This window comes from Trichoderma gamsii (genome assembly GCF_001481775.2).
Source record: "Trichoderma gamsii strain T6085 chromosome Unknown Scaffold_18.2, whole genome shotgun sequence".
Taxonomy (NCBI): domain Eukaryota; kingdom Fungi; phylum Ascomycota; class Sordariomycetes; order Hypocreales; family Hypocreaceae; genus Trichoderma; species Trichoderma gamsii.
Genome location: NW_020171355.1, coordinates 613639 through 635123, shown reverse-complemented (window position 1 = coordinate 635123; position 21485 = coordinate 613639). Strand labels below are relative to the sequence as shown.

Below are 21485 nucleotides of genomic sequence, written 5' to 3'. Positions count from 1 at the left end.
GCTGCTGTTAATTGTTTGACGTAGCTGCATTCAATTTAGTTCAGCATCTCGATTTGTAGCTCTCGCTTTGTCGTAACTAGAAGTAAACTTTTTTCTAAACCCAGAGTTTGTACTGGGAACTGCACGCCGCAGATTTGTCAGGTTCACAGCACTTCAACGGCGTTGATGAGGTAAGGCCCCAGTAAAGTACCAGCAAATGCTTAGTAGGATTTAGGCTGCGACTCCATACCTCAAATCGTACAGTCCCTTGATGGCTAACCAGCTGCACAACAGCCATCCATCACTCTCTCACGCACAGTAAATCTTCGACCTGTACTTCTTGCTCCACCTCGTTTTCCACAGCCATCTTGAGCATCACAAACTCGCGCAGCCGTCACCTCTCAAGCTTTACCCACAAATCACGAGCTCTCAAACATGGCCGACGTCGAGATGAGCGACGCTCCAGTGGCCAAGAAGGCCGACGGCGTCGTCGCCAAGGGAAGCGATAAGAAGAAGTTTGAGGTCAAGAAGGTCTGTATTCATTCGAGCTCAATAGAGCGGAGAACCGAAAAAGACTGACAGAAACAGTGGAACGCCGTTGCCCTCTGGGCCTGGGATATCGTCGTCGACAACTGCGCTATCTGCCGTAATCACATCATGGACCTCTGTACGCTTCCACCCCTCCCCCGCTGCCCTTTGGTCGAAACAAGTTGACTTACGCCCACCAGGTATCGAGTGCCAGGCAAACCAAGCATCAGCCACCAGCGAAGAGTGTACCGTTGCCTGGGGTATCTGCAACGTAAGGCGCCCCGCTCCGTCTCTATAATCCTTTTATCGACGTCCACAAGACTAATCTTTATCTAGCATGCTTTCCACTTCCACTGCATTTCACGATGGCTCAAGGCCAGATCGGTCTGTCCCCTAGACAACAGAGACTGGGAGTTCCAAAAGTACGGCCGGTAGACGAAGCGAGACGGAAGCACAGACACGCGAGACGAACGAAAAACACACACTATATCGTACAGGGACAAAGAAGGAATGCGGTATATCATTTTGGGAGAATTTAAGCTACATGCTGTTTTAGAGGATATCATAACGCCGGGGTCTTGCTCAGGGTGGCAGCCATCGTCTGGCCCATCATGTCCCGCCGGTGTTGAATGCAGATCCGATAGGTAGCCACTTGACCGGATTCTTGTTATAGAACGGCCAGGGAGGAACGATAATGAGAAACGTCAATAGCGTGCCGCCCAATCCAACATAGAGGCACTTGACAATGTCTTGCAAAAGGTATCCGACGTTGAAAGCGATGAGCTTATGAGATGTAAGCATTTGACGAAATCAGTTCGGAGCTGCGGGGAGGTGATTCATACGCCTGTGAGAGAGAGCAGGAGGGTTGCGTAGCCCTCGGCACGTCGCTGGCCTTCGAAATCCTAGAGTTGAAATCGCCCGTTAGTTGATCTTCAGCCTCGTAGATGGATCTGGTCGCCCTCACTATCTGGCCTTCCACCACGTCCCGCACTTTGTCCAGCAATTCCTCTGCCATGTTGAGTCGTCGCTCTGTTTTGTTGTTTCTTTGAGTATATTGTGTTGTTTCTTTGAATTGTTTATTCCTAGTATCGGAATTTACCGTGGTTTGAGAAATGGTCGAGAGCAAGTAGAAGTGGTTTGGCCTGGCACGAGCATGCAGCATTACACTGGCTGTAGTAGACACGTCTTTGGAGCGATGTGTGGCGCAAATGCCTGATGCGGGTGCAGGTGGGTCTAGGCTGGGGAAACGTGGCGGTGCGGAGAGGTAGCTGCTAACCTGGAGTGCTGCGAATAGGAGCTCTGGCAAGGATTTGATGCGGTATATGGATTTTTCGTATATACGCGTAGACATATGGTATGCGTTGGTGTTTTTTATTAGTATAGTGGTTTATTTCTACTAGTTTGGTGCGTTGGTACATTATCTGGTGGTTTCAAGTCAACAAAGCTCCAAGAAGATTTGTATGATTCATGAAGCTTTACCAGTATATCCACTCAATGTTAGCCACCAGAACTTTTACGGCCGAAAAGTCAATACGATAAAGCCAATTGCGCGAAACGAAATACTACTAGTAATTCCTAACACTTTATTTACAACAACCACAGGCCATTTTCATATCATATCCTATGCGGCTACGGCGTGCAAAACAGGGGTGCCGAGTGCCGTGATCGCGCCAGGAATAGAAGGCGGAGATCTTGCCGGCATTGGCTACAACTCAAGAGTCTGGTGGCGAATCAAAGCCTCCGAAACCACCTGAAGCACCGGCCCTGACGTATTTCATATGCTTTGCATATACGCGCAAGTAAAAATGGCTCTTGATGGAGGCCTATTCTACTTCTTGTTCCGATATTCCAGTGATGTTGTGATGAGAAATCTTCTCATAGACAGTCCCTCATCGTGACGCTGCTCCTGACCGCTTGCCGCAGAGGCTTGTCTTAGTCTAACTTTCACATGCTAGGCAAACGCGGCAGCTCGAATATCTACAGCTGATTGCTGTACCACCCGCCCTGCAGATATGGCCATCTTTGACGTATATTCTGTATCTTCTTGTGTAACTTGCAATTTTCTAGTGTCATGCCCAATGATTCAGATCCTTCCATTACCTTCATGTTGTCATTGCATCTCTCACCTCTCTGGGGGCCGGGCGGCCAGAACGTGCCGTACTCGCTGGCCAGACTGCGAGCTAAGCGACGCCCGCTGAGCATGGGCGCGGTATTGAGTACCTTGAGGTCGAAGCGATGAGTAAGAAGATACCGCCATCGGGATTAAATTTCAGAGGATTAGTCGCCTTTTCCTAGCAGACTGCAGGTACTAGTCCTAGCTTTTAGCGGCTCGCCTAGTACCCAAGTACCCAACACCTCGAGCTCCGACCTCGTAGCCCAAAATTTCTCGTAGCAGGTTTCTTGCCCCCAAAGCTTGATCCCAGCGTCGGTCAGGCCAAACCAGTTTAGTGACCACCAGCTGATTTTCGTGGCGGCGGGTACCGCCAGAGGGAAAATTTCATCGTGCAGGCCATGCGCTGGAGCCCCCAATCGCCGCTGGCTTTTTGTTTTCTTTCAAACAACCACCACCTCTGGTTTCTTCTTCTTTCTTCCCTTTTCTTTTTATCCACGGTCGACGAGAGTCCTTTTTTTAAATGACTTTCTCCCTAATTTACTGAATACTCAGCCCTTGGCATATATTCGGGCTTGTCCAAGCGACCCTTTTTTCTTTTCGCTAAAGTGATAGCGTTATAAACCCCGTCGCTTTTCTCCTTGCGGCGCACACATCAGCCCTTTCTGCCGTTCGCCGCAAACGAAAAGAGATAGAAGCATCTCCTTTTCTGACCTCGACTCACACCAGCCCGCCAACAACGACCCAATTTCTCGACAACGAAAAGACTCGTCTCGTCATTTCATTATTTTAATCGATAGTCGATAGGCTTCTGATAGCCGTCACCACTCTCAGCATCCAATACCTCCTTCTGCGCCATCGCAGACTTGTCGCCGAATACCTTCAAGTTGGCTCAACTCGCCTTCCCGGTCGTCATCTTCCCTTCGCTCCTCGGGCCCGGCTGCTGGGTCTATAGCGGAGTCAACAAGGAACCTCCATAACTTGGCTTCATTGACAGGAGCTCATCGCTACGCCCGTTAAACCGTCCACTACTCGCACCTCTTCTTCTCTTAGTAGCTCCAGCTGCTACCAGAAGCGACCCCCGGGTCTTCGTTTTGTTCCAAACCAACTACTCGGCGCGCTGCTGCCGCGCCGAGAGGGCACTTGACAGCCTGTCCCAGGCCTAGAGAGTCGCAAAAACCCATTGCCAAAGCATGTTCCAGAACCCTTAAGTTGCCAGCAGGCTTCGTCCGAGTTGTTGCGCGGTGATTTCCTCCGATCCGATTTCCAGACAGACCGCAAAACCCGCAAGATCTTCGATCCCAACTACGTTACCCACCATGTCTGACCACGACGAGACCTTCCCCGACACGGGGTACGACACCCCGGTTCCCGAGCTCGACGACCACCGACACCGTTCATCTGCCCAGAGAGTTGAGCGCCCACGCCGAGGAACCTTTGATAGCTTGTACGGCGCTCGCCATCTCGACCCTGAGATGGCGGTCCGCGTCCGCGACTTTGAGGAAGCCATCGTCGACGAAGACGGCGACAATGCCCAGCCCATGCCACGCCACGCCCGCCGTCCAACAATCGAGTCGTCGACAGATGGTAGATCCATCTCGCCCCCCAACTCGGTCAAGGCCTTTGCCGAAGCTCGGCGCAGAGAGCGCGAGATGTCCTTTTCCGAGGCCAAAGACGACGGCGAGGAGCCCCTCGGCCGAACAATGTCCATTACAAGCCATCGGAGCAGGAGGTCGTATAACCAGGACGCGGACGCCAGAAGCTTCCTGACCAACAAGACCGTTGAAGAGGACGTCTGCTACCCTCTCCAGGAGAAGCACCCCAAGCAGCACAGCGGCCGAATCGATTTTGAGTATCTCGAAGATCTCATCAGGGATCAGCAGGAAGAGCGGGAAGAGCGAGCTGCCAGAGCAGAGCTGCCCACCGAGAGCTTCAAGGACCTGCGACGGACCTCTACCCTGACAAAGCCCGCGCAGCTCGTCACGGTCGATGGCGACATTCTCGAGGCGCCCTCTGACGACTCGGTGGCCAACGAGAAGACCTCTTATGAGGGTCCTGCTCCTCCCAAGGCTCAGCCTGTTGACAACACTCGCTTCAGCTTTTTTTCTACTGCATGGGAATCCACGATTCATGCCCCCGAGATGGGCGATCTTGTGCTTCCGGGAGAGGATCTCCGGGGACTCTTTGAACTGCCCGAAGACGAAGACGGCGGTGTCTGGTGGCTCAATGTCAACAACCCCACAAAGGCAGAGGTGTACGGCATGGGCAAGGCGTTTGGCCTCCATCCCCTGACCATTGAAGATATCGTGACCCAGGAGGCTCGCGAAAAGATTGAGCTCTTCCCGTCGTACTACTTTGCTTGCTTCCGGTCGTTTAACGTAGTGGACGAGCCTGATGGGAAAGAGTACGAGCCTTTCAACATCTATGTCATTGTGTTCCGAGAGGGCACGCTCAGCTTCAGCTTTACGCCCAATTCTCATGCCACCGATGTGCGCAAGAGAATCACGTCTCTCAAGGACTATGTCTCTCTTAGCAGCGACTGGATCTGCTATGCCTTGATGTAAGTTTCACTTATATAAAGCAATGGTATTGATGTGTGATCTAACATATGCTTCCAGTGACAACATTGTCGATAGCTTTGCGCCCGTCATCAATCAAATTGAGCTTGAGGCCGATGCCATTGAAGACGAAGTCTTTGTCATGCGGTTTGACGACTCAAACACCTTCTTGCGGTCCATTGGACGGGTGCGGAAGAACTGCATGGCGCTCCTGCGGCTGCTGGGCGGCAAGGCAGACGTCCTCAGGGGCTTCACCAAGCGCTGCAACGAAAACTTCCAGGTGACACCGCACATGGACATTGGCATGTACCTCGGCGACATCCAGGATCACGTCGTGACCATGGCGACAAACCTGGGCCACTTTGAGAAGATTCTGTCTCGCGCCCACAGCAATTACCTGGCCACGCTGTCCATCAACAACATCTCGCAGGGCACGGACATGAACCGCGTGCTGAGTAAAATCACCATGCTGGGATCGATTCTTGTGCCGCTCAATCTGGTTTGTGGTCTGTTTGGCATGAACGTGCGTTTGCCGTTTGAGGACGTTGCCAATCTGGGGCCCTTTTTTGGAATTGTCGGCTTCATGATTGTCATGTGTGCCATGATGGTGTCTGTGGCGAGGTGGAAGCGGTGGATATAATAAAATCTGGAGAGAAGGATGATGAGCTTTTTTGGGTTTATAGTATATAGAGGGTTTGTCTTTTCGTTGTATTGATTTTATTGTGTACTAGTTTTGGAACGTTTCTTGTGTATTTGGGTACATTTGGCATCATAGACTCGGGAAGCATTCTTGAGGCGTGGAGTCATGTTTATAGCCTTGCTGGCAAGTAATCAATAGTCTGCATTGTACATGTATAGGTATCTGAGCAATGTGCATCATCACTTTAAATAGTCTGCGTTGACATGATTGTTGCATCTGACAATTTTGATGTGGTACATAATAGATGAGCATATCTGTATAAAAACCAAAAAAAATCAAGAATCTTTAAAAAATCTCAGGTGTCTCTCTCTCCGTCTAGATCCGTCTTGAAGACCAAGGCCATCTGATTGTGGAGACGACGTTCTCTCCTCTCATTCGCCAATATCAACGTTGATAACGCACTGCCATTGGTCAGAAAAAGCCCATGGAAAAATATTATCAACCACCGCTCGATATCATCATCTTTGCAGCAAAAACAACCTCTAAAATATATCTAAGACTCTCTCTCTTTACTACGAAGACTTTCTTACATCAGTATACCTACGCAATTGAGAATCTTGATATAGTGCATACGAAGCAGACTCGAATACTTTTCGCCCAAGATGAACGCCGCCCAGACTGGAATCGAGAACCTCGACCTCGAGAAGCTCAACGACAAGGATAAGACGGAGTTGCGGCAGTTTCTTGCGAATGAGCAGCAGCGATCGCAGATTCAGGCTCGTATGTGCTGCCAAATTTTTACCTCAACTCTCTATATCAATACCTGCTTGTTCTACAAGACGTGGTAGGGAAGAAAAGAAGGGAGATACAACGAGAGGAAGAATAAAGCTAATCTTTGTTTTCTTTCGTATTGTAGAAACACACAACCTGACGCAGATTTGCTGGAAAAAGTGCGTCACTGGAAATATCAAGGGATCGAAGCTGGATAAGGGCGAGGAAGGGTGCTTGGCCAATTGCGTGGACCGATTTTTGGATATCAACTTTTTGACGATGAAGCACCTCAACAATATGCGGTCATAAGGTCCCGTTGTTTTCTCTTTGTTTTTCTCTTTTGGAATTTGAGGGGTTAATGTGGGTGTGCGTTGTGCGTTGTGCAGTGTATGATATGGCGAGGCATATGGCAGGTATGATAGACTATGGATGGGACACGGGACTGTTCTTCTCTCTGATAAAGACCGACAAATGAATATACAAACGGGCTTCAAGCCATATAGAAAAGGCATTGAAGTCTAAAGAAAAAGACAATTGATTCGCAAAAGGCATTACGGTTTCAGCACAGCATTCATCTACGTGGTAGTGGATAGTCATGTCACGTCAATCAGAGCAAATGATTGTCTTCAGCTCTCATCTTCAATTATTTCTTGATTCCCTTTCATAATCGGTACGTGGACGGACCGGCTCTTGTCTTTTGGTTTTGCATAGTTTGTATCATGATTGTGTTCCGATCCGTAAAATGACAAAAAAGCTCAACTCCTCCCAAAAAAAGTGTTGTGTTCCTCAATGCCCATGGTATATGTGCATGCATGTGAGACGTAAGACCAATTTCCGCGCCCAAGAGAAAAGAAAGAAATGATAGAAGCCAATAAATCCCTTTTTTATTTTGATACTAAAAATATCCAGCTTAGACCAGAGAGAGCTTGTTGGCGGCAATGTCGAGGGCATCGACATCGGGGGTCAGGCGGGCGTAGGCCTTCTTGGAGCCGTCAGGGCTAGAGAGAGTTAGTACATATAAATATTTCTTGTGTTGTGAGAAAACATACCGGATCAGGGTGTTGATCTTGACGGTGTCAATGTCGTAGAGCTTCTTGAGGGCCAGCTTGATCTGGGCCTTGTTGGCCTTGACGTCGACAATGAAGACGAGGGTGTTGTTCTCCTCCATCTTCTTCATGGCGCTCTCGGTGTTGAGAGGGTGGATGATGATCTTGTGCTCATCGAGACGGGGCAGGTGGTTGATGGCCTTGCGGGGGTAGCGAGGAGCGCGGGACAGGACCAGAGTCTTGGGGCGGTGGAAAGAGGTAGTCTGGCGGACCTTGCGGGTCTTGGAGGAGTGAGTCTGCGGTGTGTTAGATCTGAGCTTGAAGCGGTTGCAATTGTTCAAGTTGAAGTACTTACACCCTTGAGGGCGGCCTTGGCAGCGGCGTTGGCCTGCTTGGAGCCCTTGGCGGCAGCTACATAATCATACGCATCAGCAATCGCTCTTATTCAGAACTCGCAAAATCTGCTGCTGCATGATGCTGCGCGGGAGATGTCAAGAGAGCATGTTGTTTTGTGTCGTATCGTATCGAGAGTCGCTTCGCAGAAAAATTGACGGTAATCGATTTGCTTCGGCTCCTTCGAAAACGACGACAACAAAACTCGTCTCTTGTATTTCAAGTCGTACCTTTCTTGTTAGCGGGAGCCATTGTATTGGTCGAGTTTGCACTGAGAATGGTGGTGCTGTTGAGGATTTGTCGACTTATCGGAATGAAGAGGGAAGAGGAAAAAAGAAAAGTCTCCGGCTTAGAAGTTAATTCTGTCAGTGTGGGCGAAATTGCAGAAAAATTTAGGGCTCCAGCAAGCGTGGGCTATGATTGGCCGATGCAGCGCTTCAGTCATGTGATTCTTTCCACGAGCAGTAATTGAGAGGTTTTGAAAATGCGCTAGCCTCTTTGGGAAGGGTATTTATAAGTAAAATGTGCGATCAATATGGCCATTCCATGATTTGGCCAGACGGACCTTTATCTGCGCCGAGGTCGGGAGATTCAGCTACGACACCTCATACGAACGACGACAGCTCTGAGGGCGACTACACGATGCAGCATCAACGCTGACAAAGAGACTGCGGCGGCCACTTGACAGCGGTCTCTCATCACCAGCATAGGCAGCCATCAACGGAGTTTAGAGCAGATACCGGCGTCAGGAGCCAAAGCTCTTTTCTCATTAGGGCCCTTCAGTCTCATATCGAACGGGACTCTTTATCACTTGGCAACAACTTCGTTTGGATCACCTCGGACGCAACACAAGATGGCCCCCAAAAAGAAGACGCTGTCTAGCCTCACCCAAGGGCGCCCGCCGCTTGCGAAGCCATCTCGGACCATGACTCGAAAGGCAAGCAGGACACTGATCAACAAGCATCACCACCTGGAAAAGACGCGAGCAAGGGCCATCAGAAGCGGCGACAAGGAAACAGAAGCAAAGGTGGCCGCCGAAATCGAGAGCCTAGGAGGATTAGATCACTATCAAAAGGCCAGTCTGCAGGGCCAGAGTATCGACAGAGGGGGAGACACATCAAAGGTTCTCATGGAATGGCTCCCGCTGGACGAGCTAAAGAAGCAGACTCAGCCTCTTCAGATGCTCGAAGTTGGAGCGCTCAGCACTCGAAATGCGTGTTCGACCAGCAAGATCTTCAACGTCCAGCACATTGACCTCAACAGCCAGGAGCCAGGCATCCTTCAGCAAGATTTCATGGAGAGGCCATTGCCTGAGAATAAAGAAGAGAAGTTCGACATCATCTCGCTGAGCTTGGTGCTCAACTTTGTGCCCGATGCTCACGGCCGCGGTGCCATGCTTCTACGAACGCTCTCGTTTCTCAAGGACGTCGACAGTACGACTACTACCGAACCCCTCTTTCCCTGTCTCTTCGTCGTCTTGCCACGAAGCTGCGTCGACAATTCACGATACTTTACGGACGAGCGGCTTGATGAGCTGATGACTTTGCTCAATTACACGCGAGTGAGAAGCAAGAAGACACAAAAGCTAGCTTACAGCCTGTGGAGGAGAACAGGGGCAGCTGCAAAGGCCGGGCTAACCTTTTCAAAGCACGAGGTCAACCCTGGGAAGACGAGGAACAACTTTGTCATGACACTCAAAGAGCAACAGACGGATTGATCTCGATTGACGAGGGGGAATCTTTGTCATGACACTCAAAGAGCAACAGTTTTGATTAATATCGATTGGCGAGAAAGCTTCGTCACAACACTCAAAGGGCAACAGACGTGATTGATCTCGATTGGCGAGAGACAACCTTTGACACTCAAAGAGCAACAGGCGTGATGGATCTCGATTGGAGGGAGAGTCAACTTTCGATTACGCAACACTCCCTCTACTTTGCACCAGAATGCAGCGACGAAAGGACAAGCTTCATGCACTAGGGCCCAACAAAGTTTGGATGTGGAGTGTCATGTCATTTTCTTGACAGAGTACTTCTTTTGGTTGCTCTTGGAGATTTGGAGACAGCCACTCGCTGACCGCCTAGGAATCCTCCCTACCGACCCCTCCACACACCTCGAGTAGCATGTCTATAGACTACTTTGTACATTTGGTGCAGCACCTCGCGTCGAGATGGCGGTCAACTAGTCTCCCCGCATGCAAACGCATGATCGATTTCACAGCGATCCAGCCAAATAGCTCTTGTTTTAGTTGCTCGGGAACGGAAATTATCGACACATCAACACAGCTGGAAAAGCTGCTGTCAATCTAAAATATGTCATGTTGAACAGCTGACTACCGGACTCTCCCCGCCATCGACTGATTCGCGGGGGTTTTGGACGGCACCCCCTAATCGAAGACTTGAGCAACGGATCTTCAAGCCGAGGTTTTCGCAGCAATGGCAGCTGCAGCCTGTGCAATGGAGGCCGGGGTGAACTCGGAGACTGCAAACTCGGACAGCGGATGATGGGAAGGCAGAGGTGCGTTGCCCGGTCTGACGGCTGGGATGCTATGCATGCCTGACTGACGAGCGGCGTCGACCTCGCTGAGGTTGTCGCTCAGGAAGATCCAACGTGCGGGGCTGATGTCCGGATGATGAGACAGGATAGTGGTGTAGCTAGCCACGTCGGTCTTGGGCCCCGCATTGACGGTGTCGAACCAGTCAGAAATCACGACGCTCATGTCGGGGGGCTGGGCAGTCGTGTGAGCGAAGAGCAGCTTCTGGGCCGGCACCGATCCGGACGAGTATATCATGATTTTCTTGCCGGCCGCATGGGCGTTGGTGATGAAGGGTGGCACGTCAGGGAAGAGTGGAGCCTTGAGGACTCCCGATTCATAGCCCTTTGTCCAGAGATGGCCTTGGAGGGCCTTTAGGTACGGCGCCTTGACGTCTCGGGCGACCAGGTCCCGGACGTGAGCCTCGAAGGCGCTGCGGTCATTGCGATAGTCGTCGGGGAACGCATTGCGGTAGCCAGCAAAGCTCGGCTCGTCCCACTGCTCCGCTAAGAAGTCGGGCAGGACATTGAGTGCGTAGGGGAACTGCGCAAAGGGCCCATCAAAAGTCAGCCACTTTTTTTCTGCTGCGTTGGACGGGACGAAGAGAGGGAGACGAAGAAGGAGAGGAGTTGAAGAAGCGGGCAGCACTATCTAATTGGTACAGGATATGCGCGCATAACGTGGTAGAGCAAGCAAGCTACGGAGTCGTGTTGGGGTAAAGCAAGGGTGTCTAGTCTTGCACATCGCAGCTCGATTGGCTGATGGGCAGGGATAGTCGGACGGCGATTAAAGCGACAAGCGAGTCCGAACGAAGCCAGCCGCGGCGAGCGAGCGAGCGAATGAGAGGGAAGAGGGAAGAAGCAAGCAAGCAAGCAAGCAAGCAGACAAATAGACGGGCTGGGCTCACCAAGACATCCTTGACAAAGGAGATGGGACAGACGGTGCCCTCTGCATGGCGCGTAGAGGTTGCGCGATAAGCATCAGCTGGGAGACGAGCAACGAAGAGTTGAGAGGGATGGCAGGCAAGTGACCACTCGTGATTCGAATACGCGCACCTTTTTCGGCCGCGTCCACGGTGATCAGCCCGGGGTAAGTGGGGGAGGGGGCGCCGTACCAATGTCGAGCAGAAGAACGTCGAATCGACCAAAGTCGGGCTGTTCAGCCATTTTTGTTTCGCGTCTGTCTCGGTTGTTTCTCCTCTTTGTTGTCTAAAGCTAGCTATACTGCTAGTACTACCTAGTGGTCGTATATGAATATCGTTAGTATGTAAGGGAAAATGAAAACTAGGTAGGGCGCTTTGCTTCTCTCAGAGTCGCAGGCGGTGAGGGGAGAGGAGGCTGTGGAATGTTCTATTTTACATAAAAAGAAGTGAAAAACAATAAGCGAGGGCGGTAAGGCTGGGTCCAGTGTAGTTGCAATAGAGCCTGCTGGGGATAAGCTGTAGAGCTGAAAAGGACAAGGACAAGGTCCCAGCAGAAGGGAAAATTTTGAGAAATGGAGCCCTTTCTTCCCCTCTCTGATCTTCCTACGCAATAGGGTCTACGTGGTTAGATTACAGCGTTTTTGCACTTCTTTACTGCTACCCTAGAGCTGGACGCTAGTGCCTGGATTTGCTCCATCAAGCAGCGTGCCGCTTCTGCTACAGTACAATATATGGCTTCGCATAGCATCCACTGGCATCCACCGCGCTTCGCAGAATAAAAAGGGCCAGCGATTATTATTCGGGGTAGCCCGCATCAAAGCTGCATTAGAGGCGCATTGCTGTGCGTCAGCGTGCAGGGCGGGCGACGCCCTTGTTGATAGTTTTTGATACGGGGCTAGTGGCCTCTTTGGAAGGCGGTCAGGGGTTTGGAAGAATGAGAGAGGGAAAATTCTCTTCAGGCTGATGCTTGCGCTCGGAAGTTTTGCTCTCAGGCCTGGCTGAACAAAGAAGGAAGAAAGAAGCGTGGGGAATGAGGGAGAAGCCGATGATGAAGAGGCATTACGTAGTTATGTCTGGGTATTTTTGTTTAGTTATGTAAATGCCTATGATGTAGATGCTCCTGGGTATGGATCGGAATATACGGGGCTATTACGGAGTGCTGGGCACGGTATGGAGTTTTTGAGGGCAGTGACTTGAGGTTTTTTGACGAGTGGGAGAGCATCCCGATGATCACACCACCTTTTTTGAGCTCTTGCGTATTCGCTTTTGGCGAACGGAGAATTTCAAGGGAAGAGGGCGATGGCGATGGGGACACTGCAGATGGGCGTCTATCCAAAGGGGGAGCACAGCAGAAGCGCCTTGTATCTATTTCATGTTTCGTTTGGATGGATGGTATAGATAGAGCTTCATTCTTAGCGGGACCCATCAACCCGCATTTTGTCTATCTGGTTGCGTGTTTTTACTGCAGATAGACTGATAGATAACCGTCTATCAAACAAGACGCAATCCACAAAGGGTCTGGTGTTCTATTTCGAGTAGCTTTATGACCATCATTTCCCGCATCAATCTGAGTGATGGACGGTTTGATGGAGACGAAAGAAAGGGTGGTTTTATCACTTTAGTGCAGTGCGTGTGTTAGATACGACTTGCTTGTAGTGGTATCTGATCGCCACCGCCGGGGCGATTGCGGCATTGACACATCTTGTGATGTGAAAAGGGTCTTTCTCTCTCTCTGTTTGGGCCATCATTTGACACATTGGATTTCTTTCGTTCAGGACACGTTGCTGGTTGTTATTTTTGTTTCATTTGTGCCTTGTTTCGTATAATTGCGGTGGGTAACGTAATGGGTTGGCATTAAATGAGCTCATCCATGCACTCGGTACCTTGACAAGTACATCTGGTATACTTGGTACTGTGGCTCTTTCGGTGTACCTGGACGGCCATGTTTCCGGCGCATGAGAGTGCAGCTCCATAGGAAAAGACCCCGAGTCCGTACTCCGAAATGCACGTTTCTATTATCAGAAATTGGGTCTGATTTGATGTTGGTGGAATAACAAGATTTAAGTGGTCTCTAAGTGATGTATCTCATATTGTAGCAACCGCCGCGAATCAATCAGTCCATCAGTCAATCTGCCAAACAAGAAAAGGGGGCAGCAGCAGCACCTTTAGCAGTGCTGATGGTTGCATTCCTTCATGCAACCCGAGGCAACCAATTGAGCAGGCAGTCTTATTTACTTTTAGCCGTAAACGCCCCTAGAAGAAAATAAAGCGCCGCCGCGGGATTGCATGCAATGGCACGATACTGTACACAAGTGTCAACTTGGGTTGGCAGCCTATTGTTGGGGGTCTCTCTTGTCTGTTGTCTCTTGCTAAAGAAACGTCATCGCAACGCTGCATTCCAGCCGGTCCCTTGATTTTCTTCCTTTTCTGTCTCGGTACCTTTTCTCTTTCTCTTCGTCCTATCTTTTTGCCACAGTGTAGACTACGGCATGCAGGGTTCAATCCAATTGCGTACAATGTCTAAAACTTTAACTCCTTCTGCCCTTTCGAAACCGTCGACAAACAAAAACAGCTGTCGTCTCCCTTATCTCGGTTGAGGATCCAGACCACCATCGCCGGGGAAAAGTGGCTCGATCGTCTCCTGGGCATGGCACCCGGATGAAACGCTTTCGGGCTCAAGCAAAGGGGGGAGACGAGAAGCACAGTATGGACACACCCAGTATGGGATAGGCACGTTGTAAAAGTACCTACATGAACTCAATTGCAGTGTTTCAGTGCTTCTGAGGTCCGACAGTGCACCAGATCCGGCGCAGTGGTTGGACGGGGGCGTCTGTGCGAGTGAGACAGCAGCAACTTACACGGAGTACATGCACGCCTCACCCGTATCTTCACCATCCCATCCACTGTCCACCTGGTGTTACCGTATCGTGCATTGTAGACTACGGAATGTACATGCAGTCAGTGCAGCATCTCACATTTACACCAATGCACAGTTTGTACCTTTATAGGTACCTCTACACCTTATGCCGAGAACGAGAGAATCGTGAAGCTGCCCCCCCCCAACGTGCGTGTCTCAGCGTCCAATCAGGATCGGCATTGGGCCATACCTGCAAATGTACGTGTACACATGAAACAGCCGTGAGAAGGTCCAGGGTCTCTGGACAATCCATGCAGAATGCGGTAGGTACCTGTGGACGCTACCTAGGTATGGATGAAGTTGTAGCTGTAGCTGTAGCGACCTGCTGTGAAGAGCGTAGAGCGCATCGTATCTGCTTGTCTGCCGCTTATCATGTCCCAGCCGAGATGGGATCGCCCACGGTGTACTTGTAGTCGGTACCGCAGCAAGGTACAAAGTTCTGGATACGCGGATTTGGCACTGAGGGTGAGAAACGAAGCAACGGGGACCCTCTTGCAAATCTCGTCATTTTCCGGCTCGTCAATCAAAACGACGCAATTCCCCTAGCAGAAAGTCTAATGAGCCCGGCCTGACCCTTGCGCGGTACGAGCACGGGCGCGCAGTTGTGTATGGCGACCCAAGTACTCCGTATAAAGAGCGAGATGTTCAGTGGAAAATAGTGAGAGTCGAGATAAATTGGGACGGGGGCTATGCTATGCTCTGCCTCTCTCCCAAAAGTGGTGCACAGTAGAGGCATCAATGCAGCGACCAGTAGGCCTATACGGTGTCGATGGTGTGTGTATCGGTACGCAGACAAGATTTTACTGATTGGCCATTGGGGAATCTGATTCGTTTCTGCTGGTCGTGTGCTCCGGACCCTGATTCTGTGTTTCGACGCAGCGCGGGGGCTAAGGCAGAAACAGAGGAGCAGCGCATCGCACGATTGGTGCCACGCAGCAACCGCTGTCAAGATTATGATTATTGTTTTTATTATCATTATTTAATTTCATCTTCTTTCAAAAGATTATCATTTTGAATTTCATCATGTCGGCCTTTTTCCTTTGTTGCGACGTGGACGGATGGCGATCGCAGCAACGTGTGCAGCAGCGTGGACAGCAAACAGAGCACATGCAGCGATACTCGCAAAACGTGCTGTCCACGCAGCATCCACCACGTACCGGCACCAGCGCACGCACCATGCCGTGGCCGTGCGTCTTCCGCCGAAGCGAACTGCTGCTCTGCTGCTGCTGCCACCCAATCGTTCAGGCCATCTGGGCTCAGTCAGTGCCTCCGGATTGCGGACGCTGTGAGTAACAGTCTGGGGCCTGGGTCTGGATCTGGAACAGCCAAAAGCCAAGCATTGAGCGCTCCCGGACGCTAAAACGAGACCAAGTGCGCTAAGAACTGTGCTGTGCGACCTGGACTGCACAGTGACTTCTTCAACGGACCGGCACGGTGCTGTCACGCAGACCCTCGTCATGTCGTCGTCGTGTGGGGACGCCACCTGGCGTGACTGCTTTTGCGGGAGAGTTGAGCGCTGCTAGAGAGATTCCGCGCAGTAATTGGCGGACCTGGCTTGTCAGCGCTGTTAGCGTCGCAGGTCGCCATTCCGGCTAAATGCTAACAGTTGCGACTTTTGTTGAATTGAATTGGCTTTTGAGCGATTCTCGTCATCCCTATCCGAGTTCGCAACATTATTGACGAAGCAACGATGCACGAGTAAGTGCAAATAGCTGCTTATTGTTCAATATTGTACTATAGTATACTACTAGCACGCGAGCGCCATTTACAATTGTATCCATCTTACCCCATACATCGGCTCGCATTGCATCAGCTGGCACGAGGAAGAGGGAGTCAGAGCAAGAGTGACAAAGAATAGGCGGGCTGCGTGGTGCCACTCGAGGTACTCCGGAGAGTCGTCGCCACGAATACCGCAGAGACACATGTAGATTACATGCATTGCCTAAGGTACAAAACATACAGCACATGCAGGCTTCTTCTACATGCACCAACAATGTGCTGCTACCTGTCGCCAGTGTCTCTCCTGCGTGGCCTGACACATCAACACTTACACAATCCTTCGTCCGTCCTCAACCGCTACAGTACGGCGTACTCCGGCCGTTGCCAGGTAGACTCTCTGCCAGGTGTACAGGTACCCGCATGACCTGCTTGGGCCCCTATTCATGCCCAGCGCAACACCCCGTGCAGCCCGTACCCGGTACTCCCCTCGGCGAGCCAGCCAGCGCCGCGCTTGTGCCAGAAGCGTCTGCAGGGTGTGCGGGAACCTGCGGGATGCCTAAAGCGCTGCCTGCACTGCCTGCACTGTGCTCCGCAAAACGGGCGGCCACGCGTGACTCTTTATGCTCTCTCTACTAGTAGTTCTGCTGCGAACGAACCGTGGCCGCTTGTCGTTCAGTTTCTTTTGTTGGGGCAGGCTGGCGTGCACGGTGCCCAAGGCCGTGCTCGGTATGCGCCACGGTGTGCGAGGGCGGGCGTGGAGGGCGAGGTGTCTGTACTTGGACGACAGTGCATGCGCTGCGCAGGGGCCCCAAACACCGTGTACAAAAGCCCAAGCCCAACGGCGTCGTGGCAACGTGCGTGCGCTTGGGCAGAGGCACTGGCATGTTGAAGCTGGACTGTTCTGGCACTGCAGCACTGCGAGGTGTGAGTGTCTGATCTGGGGGATCTAGCGCTGGATGTCGGTACCAGCTACTGCGTGTTCGTAACCACCTGCTGCGCTCAACTCGGCGCCGTGCTGCCCTCTCCGCGGGTATCCAGTACCTTTGCTCGCCGTGTCTGTACCTACAGCTCGTAGCGTGCGACTACCAGGCATAGCACAGCCGCTAGCGGGCCACGGTGGTGTTGCTGGCCTGTAGTGCCCTGTGCTAGTCGCTGGATGGGACGCTGGCTAGTGGACGCAGTGGTGGCGCCCCACCACCCCCAGTGCCGCCGCTGGCAGGTTCTCGTGCCTTCACGGCGCCCCACCCCCCTGTGCACTTCCACTCTCTTCCACGGCCATTTACTCATCCCGGATTCCCTTTTCATCCGGCCTCTGGCGTCTGCTCGCCTTCATCCTCCTGCATCCACCGACTTCCTACTTCTACTTCATCGTCTCCCTCCTCCTTCCCGCTCCCCCATCCTCAACCCCCCCCTCAGCCAAAGGCCTTCTTTCTCCTCGAAGCTTGCGTCTCGTCATCTTGAATCGATTCTCGACCCTCGACTCCTGTCGCGTTCAGTTCTCGCAATTGCCCAGTGAATCCCCAGCGCCAGATTCGCCACCTCGACGATAAGCCCTCGCAAGCCTGCCGCCATCCGAACCTCATCGGCGCCGACGCAACCGATTCCCAACAGTCGACGAGAGAAAGAAGGGTCCTCCTTTGCCTTGCCAGATCCCCTGCAGCGGTGCGCCTCAGCCTGTTCGACAGCTTCGTCTTCGGTCTGCCATAGACATCTCCGCCAGCGTGTTACTTTAGTTGTCACTGCTTCGCCGCAACCTCGTCCCATCTATAGAGCCTCGGCTTAGTGCACTCCGCCGTCTTCGTCACACTGTCCCGGTCTCGGCCGCCTCGATAAGCTATCCATCAGCAACTCGATCGAGTCACCGGGCGATAGTCACAAGTCTCTTCTTCTACAGCGGCTTTTCCTTTCACCCCAAAGTTATTCGGCTCAACCTCGCTCGCGACTGGACATCTCCATCTTTTCGCCTTGATTGAGTCACCCCCTTTCCAGCGAGAGCTACGCTCCGCTCACGGCCGCCACCTTGGTTGGTCCGCCACGTTGCTTCACTCTCCCTGATACTTCTCTTTCTCTACTCAACACCTCAACCTCATCTTCAATACTCAACTCGCCTATCTTGTTGACCTCTTGACGGATCCGACCCTCGCCGTCTTCCTCAAGCCTCACCACCACTCTACACCAATACAAAAAAACAATAATCTACACCAGTCATTCATTATACATTTCAGCCTCTAACGCGACCTCGATGTCATTATAACGAACAAAACAATTTCTTCCACCTTTCTCTCTATACGCAAGCCGCCTTTCGGCATCTTGGCCACGGTTTCGTTAATCCGCGTCTCCTTTGTTTCTACTTTTTCTGAAATCTCTCAACAAATGATCATCTTATAAACTCATACTATCCGCCAAGCAACACTATCAACCAACAAACAACTTTACGTGGCTGCAACCTGTCGTCTTTATTTTTCCTTTGTCCCTCACGGCTTGTACATTCCGGTCATCTGTTCTTCGATTCTTCAACTGCCGGTTTTGCGCAGTTTTTGTTCGCGTCTTTTATCTCTCTTCCCGTTTTTGCTTCAACGCAACCTTACGTATAGAAACGTCGAACGGTTCATACCATCAGGGTGCGCGATTGATCAACGGCTAGAGACGAAAGGCATATATCACTTTTACATATTTTGAACACCAAACTCCGCCTGTATAAATTATCTTTTCTTATTTTTATCCTCATCTGGTTTTCATCTCTTCATTTTCTGTTCTAGCTTTTTCTGGCTTTTCAACTTCATCAGCTCTACCTTTTTTTTATACTTTTTTATACTTTTACACACACTCCACTTTCGCAAGCATGGAATGCATGAGGAACAAGTTCACTGGTGGCCTCCTCCTTGATGGAGGTCGCTACCAGACCATTTCACCACTCAACCACGGCTCATTCGGCATGGTCTTTATGGCTCAGGACCTCGTTTCCAACCAGGTCGTCGCCATCAAGTGTCTCACCAAGAGGTCAGCGCCTTGTGAGGTCAATCCCGAGTTTGCAGTCGACGAACGATCTGAGGAATTTGCTCTGCATAACGGCCTCGGGTCGCACCCCAACATCGTCAACTTGCTTGATACCTTTGAGACCGAGGCTCACGTCTACTTGGTCATGGAGTTTTGCGGCCAGGGTGACCTTTACGAGGCCATTCGCAACGGCCACGGACCTTTGGAGACCGAGCACGTTCGCCAGTTCATGCTTGAGCTGGTTGACGCGGTTGCCTACATCCACTCCAAGGGTGTCTATCATCGCGATATCAAGCCAGAAAACATCTTCCTCACTCAAGATGGCGCGATGAAACTCGGCGACTTTGGCCTTGCCACTACCGACAAGTGGTCTTTCGAGACTACCGTCGGCAGTGACAGATACATGGCTCCTGAGCAATTCGACTCTGCCGGTGCTGGATACTCACCTGCCGAGGCTGATGTCTGGGCCATTGGCATTTGTCTCCTCAACATTCTGTTCTCTCGCAACCCCTTCACCACCCCCACAGAGTCTGATCCTCTGTTCCTCGACTTCTCTCGTGACAAGCAGAGTCTCTTTGATGTCTTCCCCAGCATGTCGCAGGACACGTATGAGGTCATTGTGCAGTGCATGAACTTGGACCCCAAGAAGCGTTCTCTCGAAGGCGCCCGCGATGCCCTCCTTCGCGCTGTGAGCTTTACGACGGAGGATGAGACTCTTGATGACTTTTGCGGTGCCGAGAACCCTACCGTGGCATCTGCTCATCGTGAGCCTCTCCGCACCCCGTCCATCCAAACCCCACAGATCGATGGAGGCGCATTCCCTTGGACCAAGGCGCTCAACGAGACTCCTGCTGCCCATCGTCGCCAACTTAGTGTCATTCCCGATGATGAGAGCTACAGCGAGGATCTCTTCTCCAAGTCTGGAGAGACGACCGACTGGTACTCTACTGGAGTCCAGACCCCGTCTTCTTCCATGCTGGATTCGCGCATCATTGAAGCTCGCCTGCGGGCCTTCAACATCTCTCGCCCGCCCATGCCCAGGCCTCTCGCCAAGGTTTCTCCCGCTGCTGGATCTCTGCCCATTGCCATGGGCAAGCCGTTTCCCTCCATGGCCTCCGTCTTTGGCGGCCGCCAGAAGGACACGGTTTCCAAGAGCTGGAGTGACATGTGGGACGAGGATGAAGAGGAAGAGGAAGAGGAGCAAGAGCAGGAGCAGCAGAGGGTTAGCGCTCTCAAGGAACTCAACTCGCGCACCTGGAGCCACGAGAGCACCAACGAGCGCTCTGTGCAAAAGACTGAGCCCATCCCTGTGGCTCACGTCATCAAAGGGGATGTGGACGATGATTTGGTTGCGGATGGTTTCTTTTTTCACGAGGCCTCTCCTCCCACCAAGCACGCCTTTACTATCACGCCGCGCTATTCGCCCCCGTCGAAGCGTGGCAACCCTGACAAGTGGGCTGCGCTTGGTGAGCGTCGCAGAGGCCAAAACATTCAGGCGGAGCCCGAAAAGTCTCCCGGTTGGAAGCAGCGTCGTCAATTTGGGTTTGGATACAGTAACAACGGATACAATAACAACAAATATTATGAAGCGGGCGTTTGGGATCATCATTTTTCTACTTCTCACAATAACAATATTTTACACAATCAACACAACAACAACAATGGCAGCCATCATGGCAAGGGGTGGAGCAAGGATCGTCTCAAGGAGAATTCGTGGAGCAAGGCGAAAGATTGGAACTGGCGCAAGGATAGGCGCACCGATCTCGGAGACGTTGAGTGGGTTGGTGGTTGGTAAGAAAACAAAAAGGGAGGCTTTTTGTTTGGGGATACTCAACCGCCAATCGTGGTTATAGCCATATCCTTTTTCATGTTTTGTCTTTACTGGCTAGAAAGACGGAAAAGAAGTTTGTTTGCTCTCTTTTTGGAAGCACTCTTTGGGCCAAAAAAACCACGAGAGCCTGAATATCTTTTTGTTGATTCGCTGTCTCTGCATCGAGCCCCCCTTTTCAGTGTTGAGGGTTCTGCATTGTAGACGGGAATTATTTTGAAAGAGTTTTTGGATCTTGTGATGGTTTTTACTGTTACTTTTTTGGTTTATAGAGCAGCTTTGGGAGAGAGCACTGGGCTTTTTGTGCCGGGAGGGATGGACGATAAGGATTGGCTTTGACTCGCTTTCTGCGTATTAGTTATTTAACATTATAATATACCAGAGGTTACCCACTCAATTATATGTGTCTGCAATGTGATGTCTTGATGAATTGACTTGATAACACAAAAGCTTATAGTATATCAGAGGTTACCCACTAAATTGTTATTGTGTCATCCATTTGTAGTGCTTTTTTTTTTTTTTGCATTGATTTTACATAGTGTTG

At 51.3% G+C, this 21485-nt stretch overlaps 10 protein-coding genes across 10 annotated transcripts; 5 read left to right on the top strand and 5 right to left on the bottom strand.

Annotated features, from left to right (window-relative positions):
- Positions 1-414: 414 nt before the first annotated feature.
- Positions 415-942, top strand: TGAM01_v205802 (RING-box protein 1; the record flags this gene model as incomplete). The annotated part of the gene is made up of 4 exons (XM_018800913.1): positions 415-510; positions 568-646; positions 708-778; positions 844-942. The coding sequence occupies 4 exons, from the start codon at positions 415-417 to the stop codon at positions 940-942; spliced, it is 345 nt and encodes a 114-aa protein (XP_018665745.1).
- Positions 943-1116: 174 nt separating this feature from the next.
- Positions 1117-1858, bottom strand: TGAM01_v205803 (hypothetical protein; the record flags this gene model as incomplete). The annotated part of the gene is made up of 3 exons (XM_024549721.1): positions 1117-1290; positions 1350-1409; positions 1472-1858. The coding sequence occupies 3 exons, from the start codon at positions 1856-1858 to the stop codon at positions 1117-1119; spliced, it is 621 nt and encodes a 206-aa protein (XP_024405579.1).
- A 600-nt stretch (positions 1859-2458) lies between these two features.
- Positions 2459-2764, bottom strand: TGAM01_v205801 (hypothetical protein; the record flags this gene model as incomplete). Its single annotated transcript, XM_024549720.1, has 2 exons — positions 2459-2570; positions 2634-2764. 2 exons carry the CDS (start codon positions 2762-2764, stop codon positions 2459-2461), a joined length of 243 nt encoding a protein of 80 aa, XP_024405578.1.
- Positions 2765-3936: 1172 nt separating this feature from the next.
- Positions 3937-5815, top strand: TGAM01_v205800 (hypothetical protein; the record flags this gene model as incomplete). Its single annotated transcript, XM_018800914.1, has 2 exons — positions 3937-5177; positions 5236-5815. The coding sequence occupies 2 exons, from the start codon at positions 3937-3939 to the stop codon at positions 5813-5815; spliced, it is 1821 nt and encodes a 606-aa protein (XP_018665746.1).
- Positions 5816-6477: 662 nt separating this feature from the next.
- On the top strand, positions 6478-6895 carry TGAM01_v205799 (Tim10/DDP family zinc finger; the record flags this gene model as incomplete). The annotated part of the gene is made up of 2 exons (XM_018800915.1): positions 6478-6595; positions 6732-6895. The coding sequence occupies 2 exons, from the start codon at positions 6478-6480 to the stop codon at positions 6893-6895; spliced, it is 282 nt and encodes a 93-aa protein (XP_018665747.1).
- Positions 6896-7496: 601 nt separating this feature from the next.
- On the bottom strand, positions 7497-8277 carry TGAM01_v205798 (ribosomal protein L23; the record flags this gene model as incomplete). Its single annotated transcript, XM_018800916.1, has 4 exons — positions 7497-7584; positions 7636-7928; positions 7988-8043; positions 8256-8277. The coding sequence occupies 4 exons, from the start codon at positions 8275-8277 to the stop codon at positions 7497-7499; spliced, it is 459 nt and encodes a 152-aa protein (XP_018665748.1).
- Positions 8278-8878: 601 nt separating this feature from the next.
- Positions 8879-9742, top strand: TGAM01_v205797 (hypothetical protein; the record flags this gene model as incomplete). The annotated part of the gene is made up of 1 exon (XM_018800917.1): positions 8879-9742. The coding sequence occupies one exon, from the start codon at positions 8879-8881 to the stop codon at positions 9740-9742; it is 864 nt and encodes a 287-aa protein (XP_018665749.1).
- Positions 9743-10438: 696 nt separating this feature from the next.
- TGAM01_v205796 (enolase-phosphatase E1) lies at positions 10439-11724 on the bottom strand (the record flags this gene model as incomplete). The annotated part of the gene is made up of 3 exons (XM_024549719.1): positions 10439-11209; positions 11445-11506; positions 11673-11724. 3 exons carry the CDS (start codon positions 11722-11724, stop codon positions 10439-10441), a joined length of 885 nt encoding a protein of 294 aa, XP_024405577.1.
- Positions 11725-15418: 3694 nt separating this feature from the next.
- On the bottom strand, positions 15419-17000 carry TGAM01_v205795 (hypothetical protein; the record flags this gene model as incomplete). Its single annotated transcript, XM_018800919.1, has 4 exons — positions 15419-15694; positions 15825-15989; positions 16184-16339; positions 16773-17000. The coding sequence occupies 4 exons, from the start codon at positions 16998-17000 to the stop codon at positions 15419-15421; spliced, it is 825 nt and encodes a 274-aa protein (XP_018665751.1).
- Positions 17001-18958: 1958 nt separating this feature from the next.
- On the top strand, positions 18959-20908 carry TGAM01_v205794 (hypothetical protein; the record flags this gene model as incomplete). Its single annotated transcript, XM_018800920.1, has 1 exon — positions 18959-20908. One exon carries the CDS (start codon positions 18959-18961, stop codon positions 20906-20908), a length of 1950 nt encoding a protein of 649 aa, XP_018665752.1.
- Between the last annotated feature and the right edge of the window lie 577 nt (positions 20909-21485).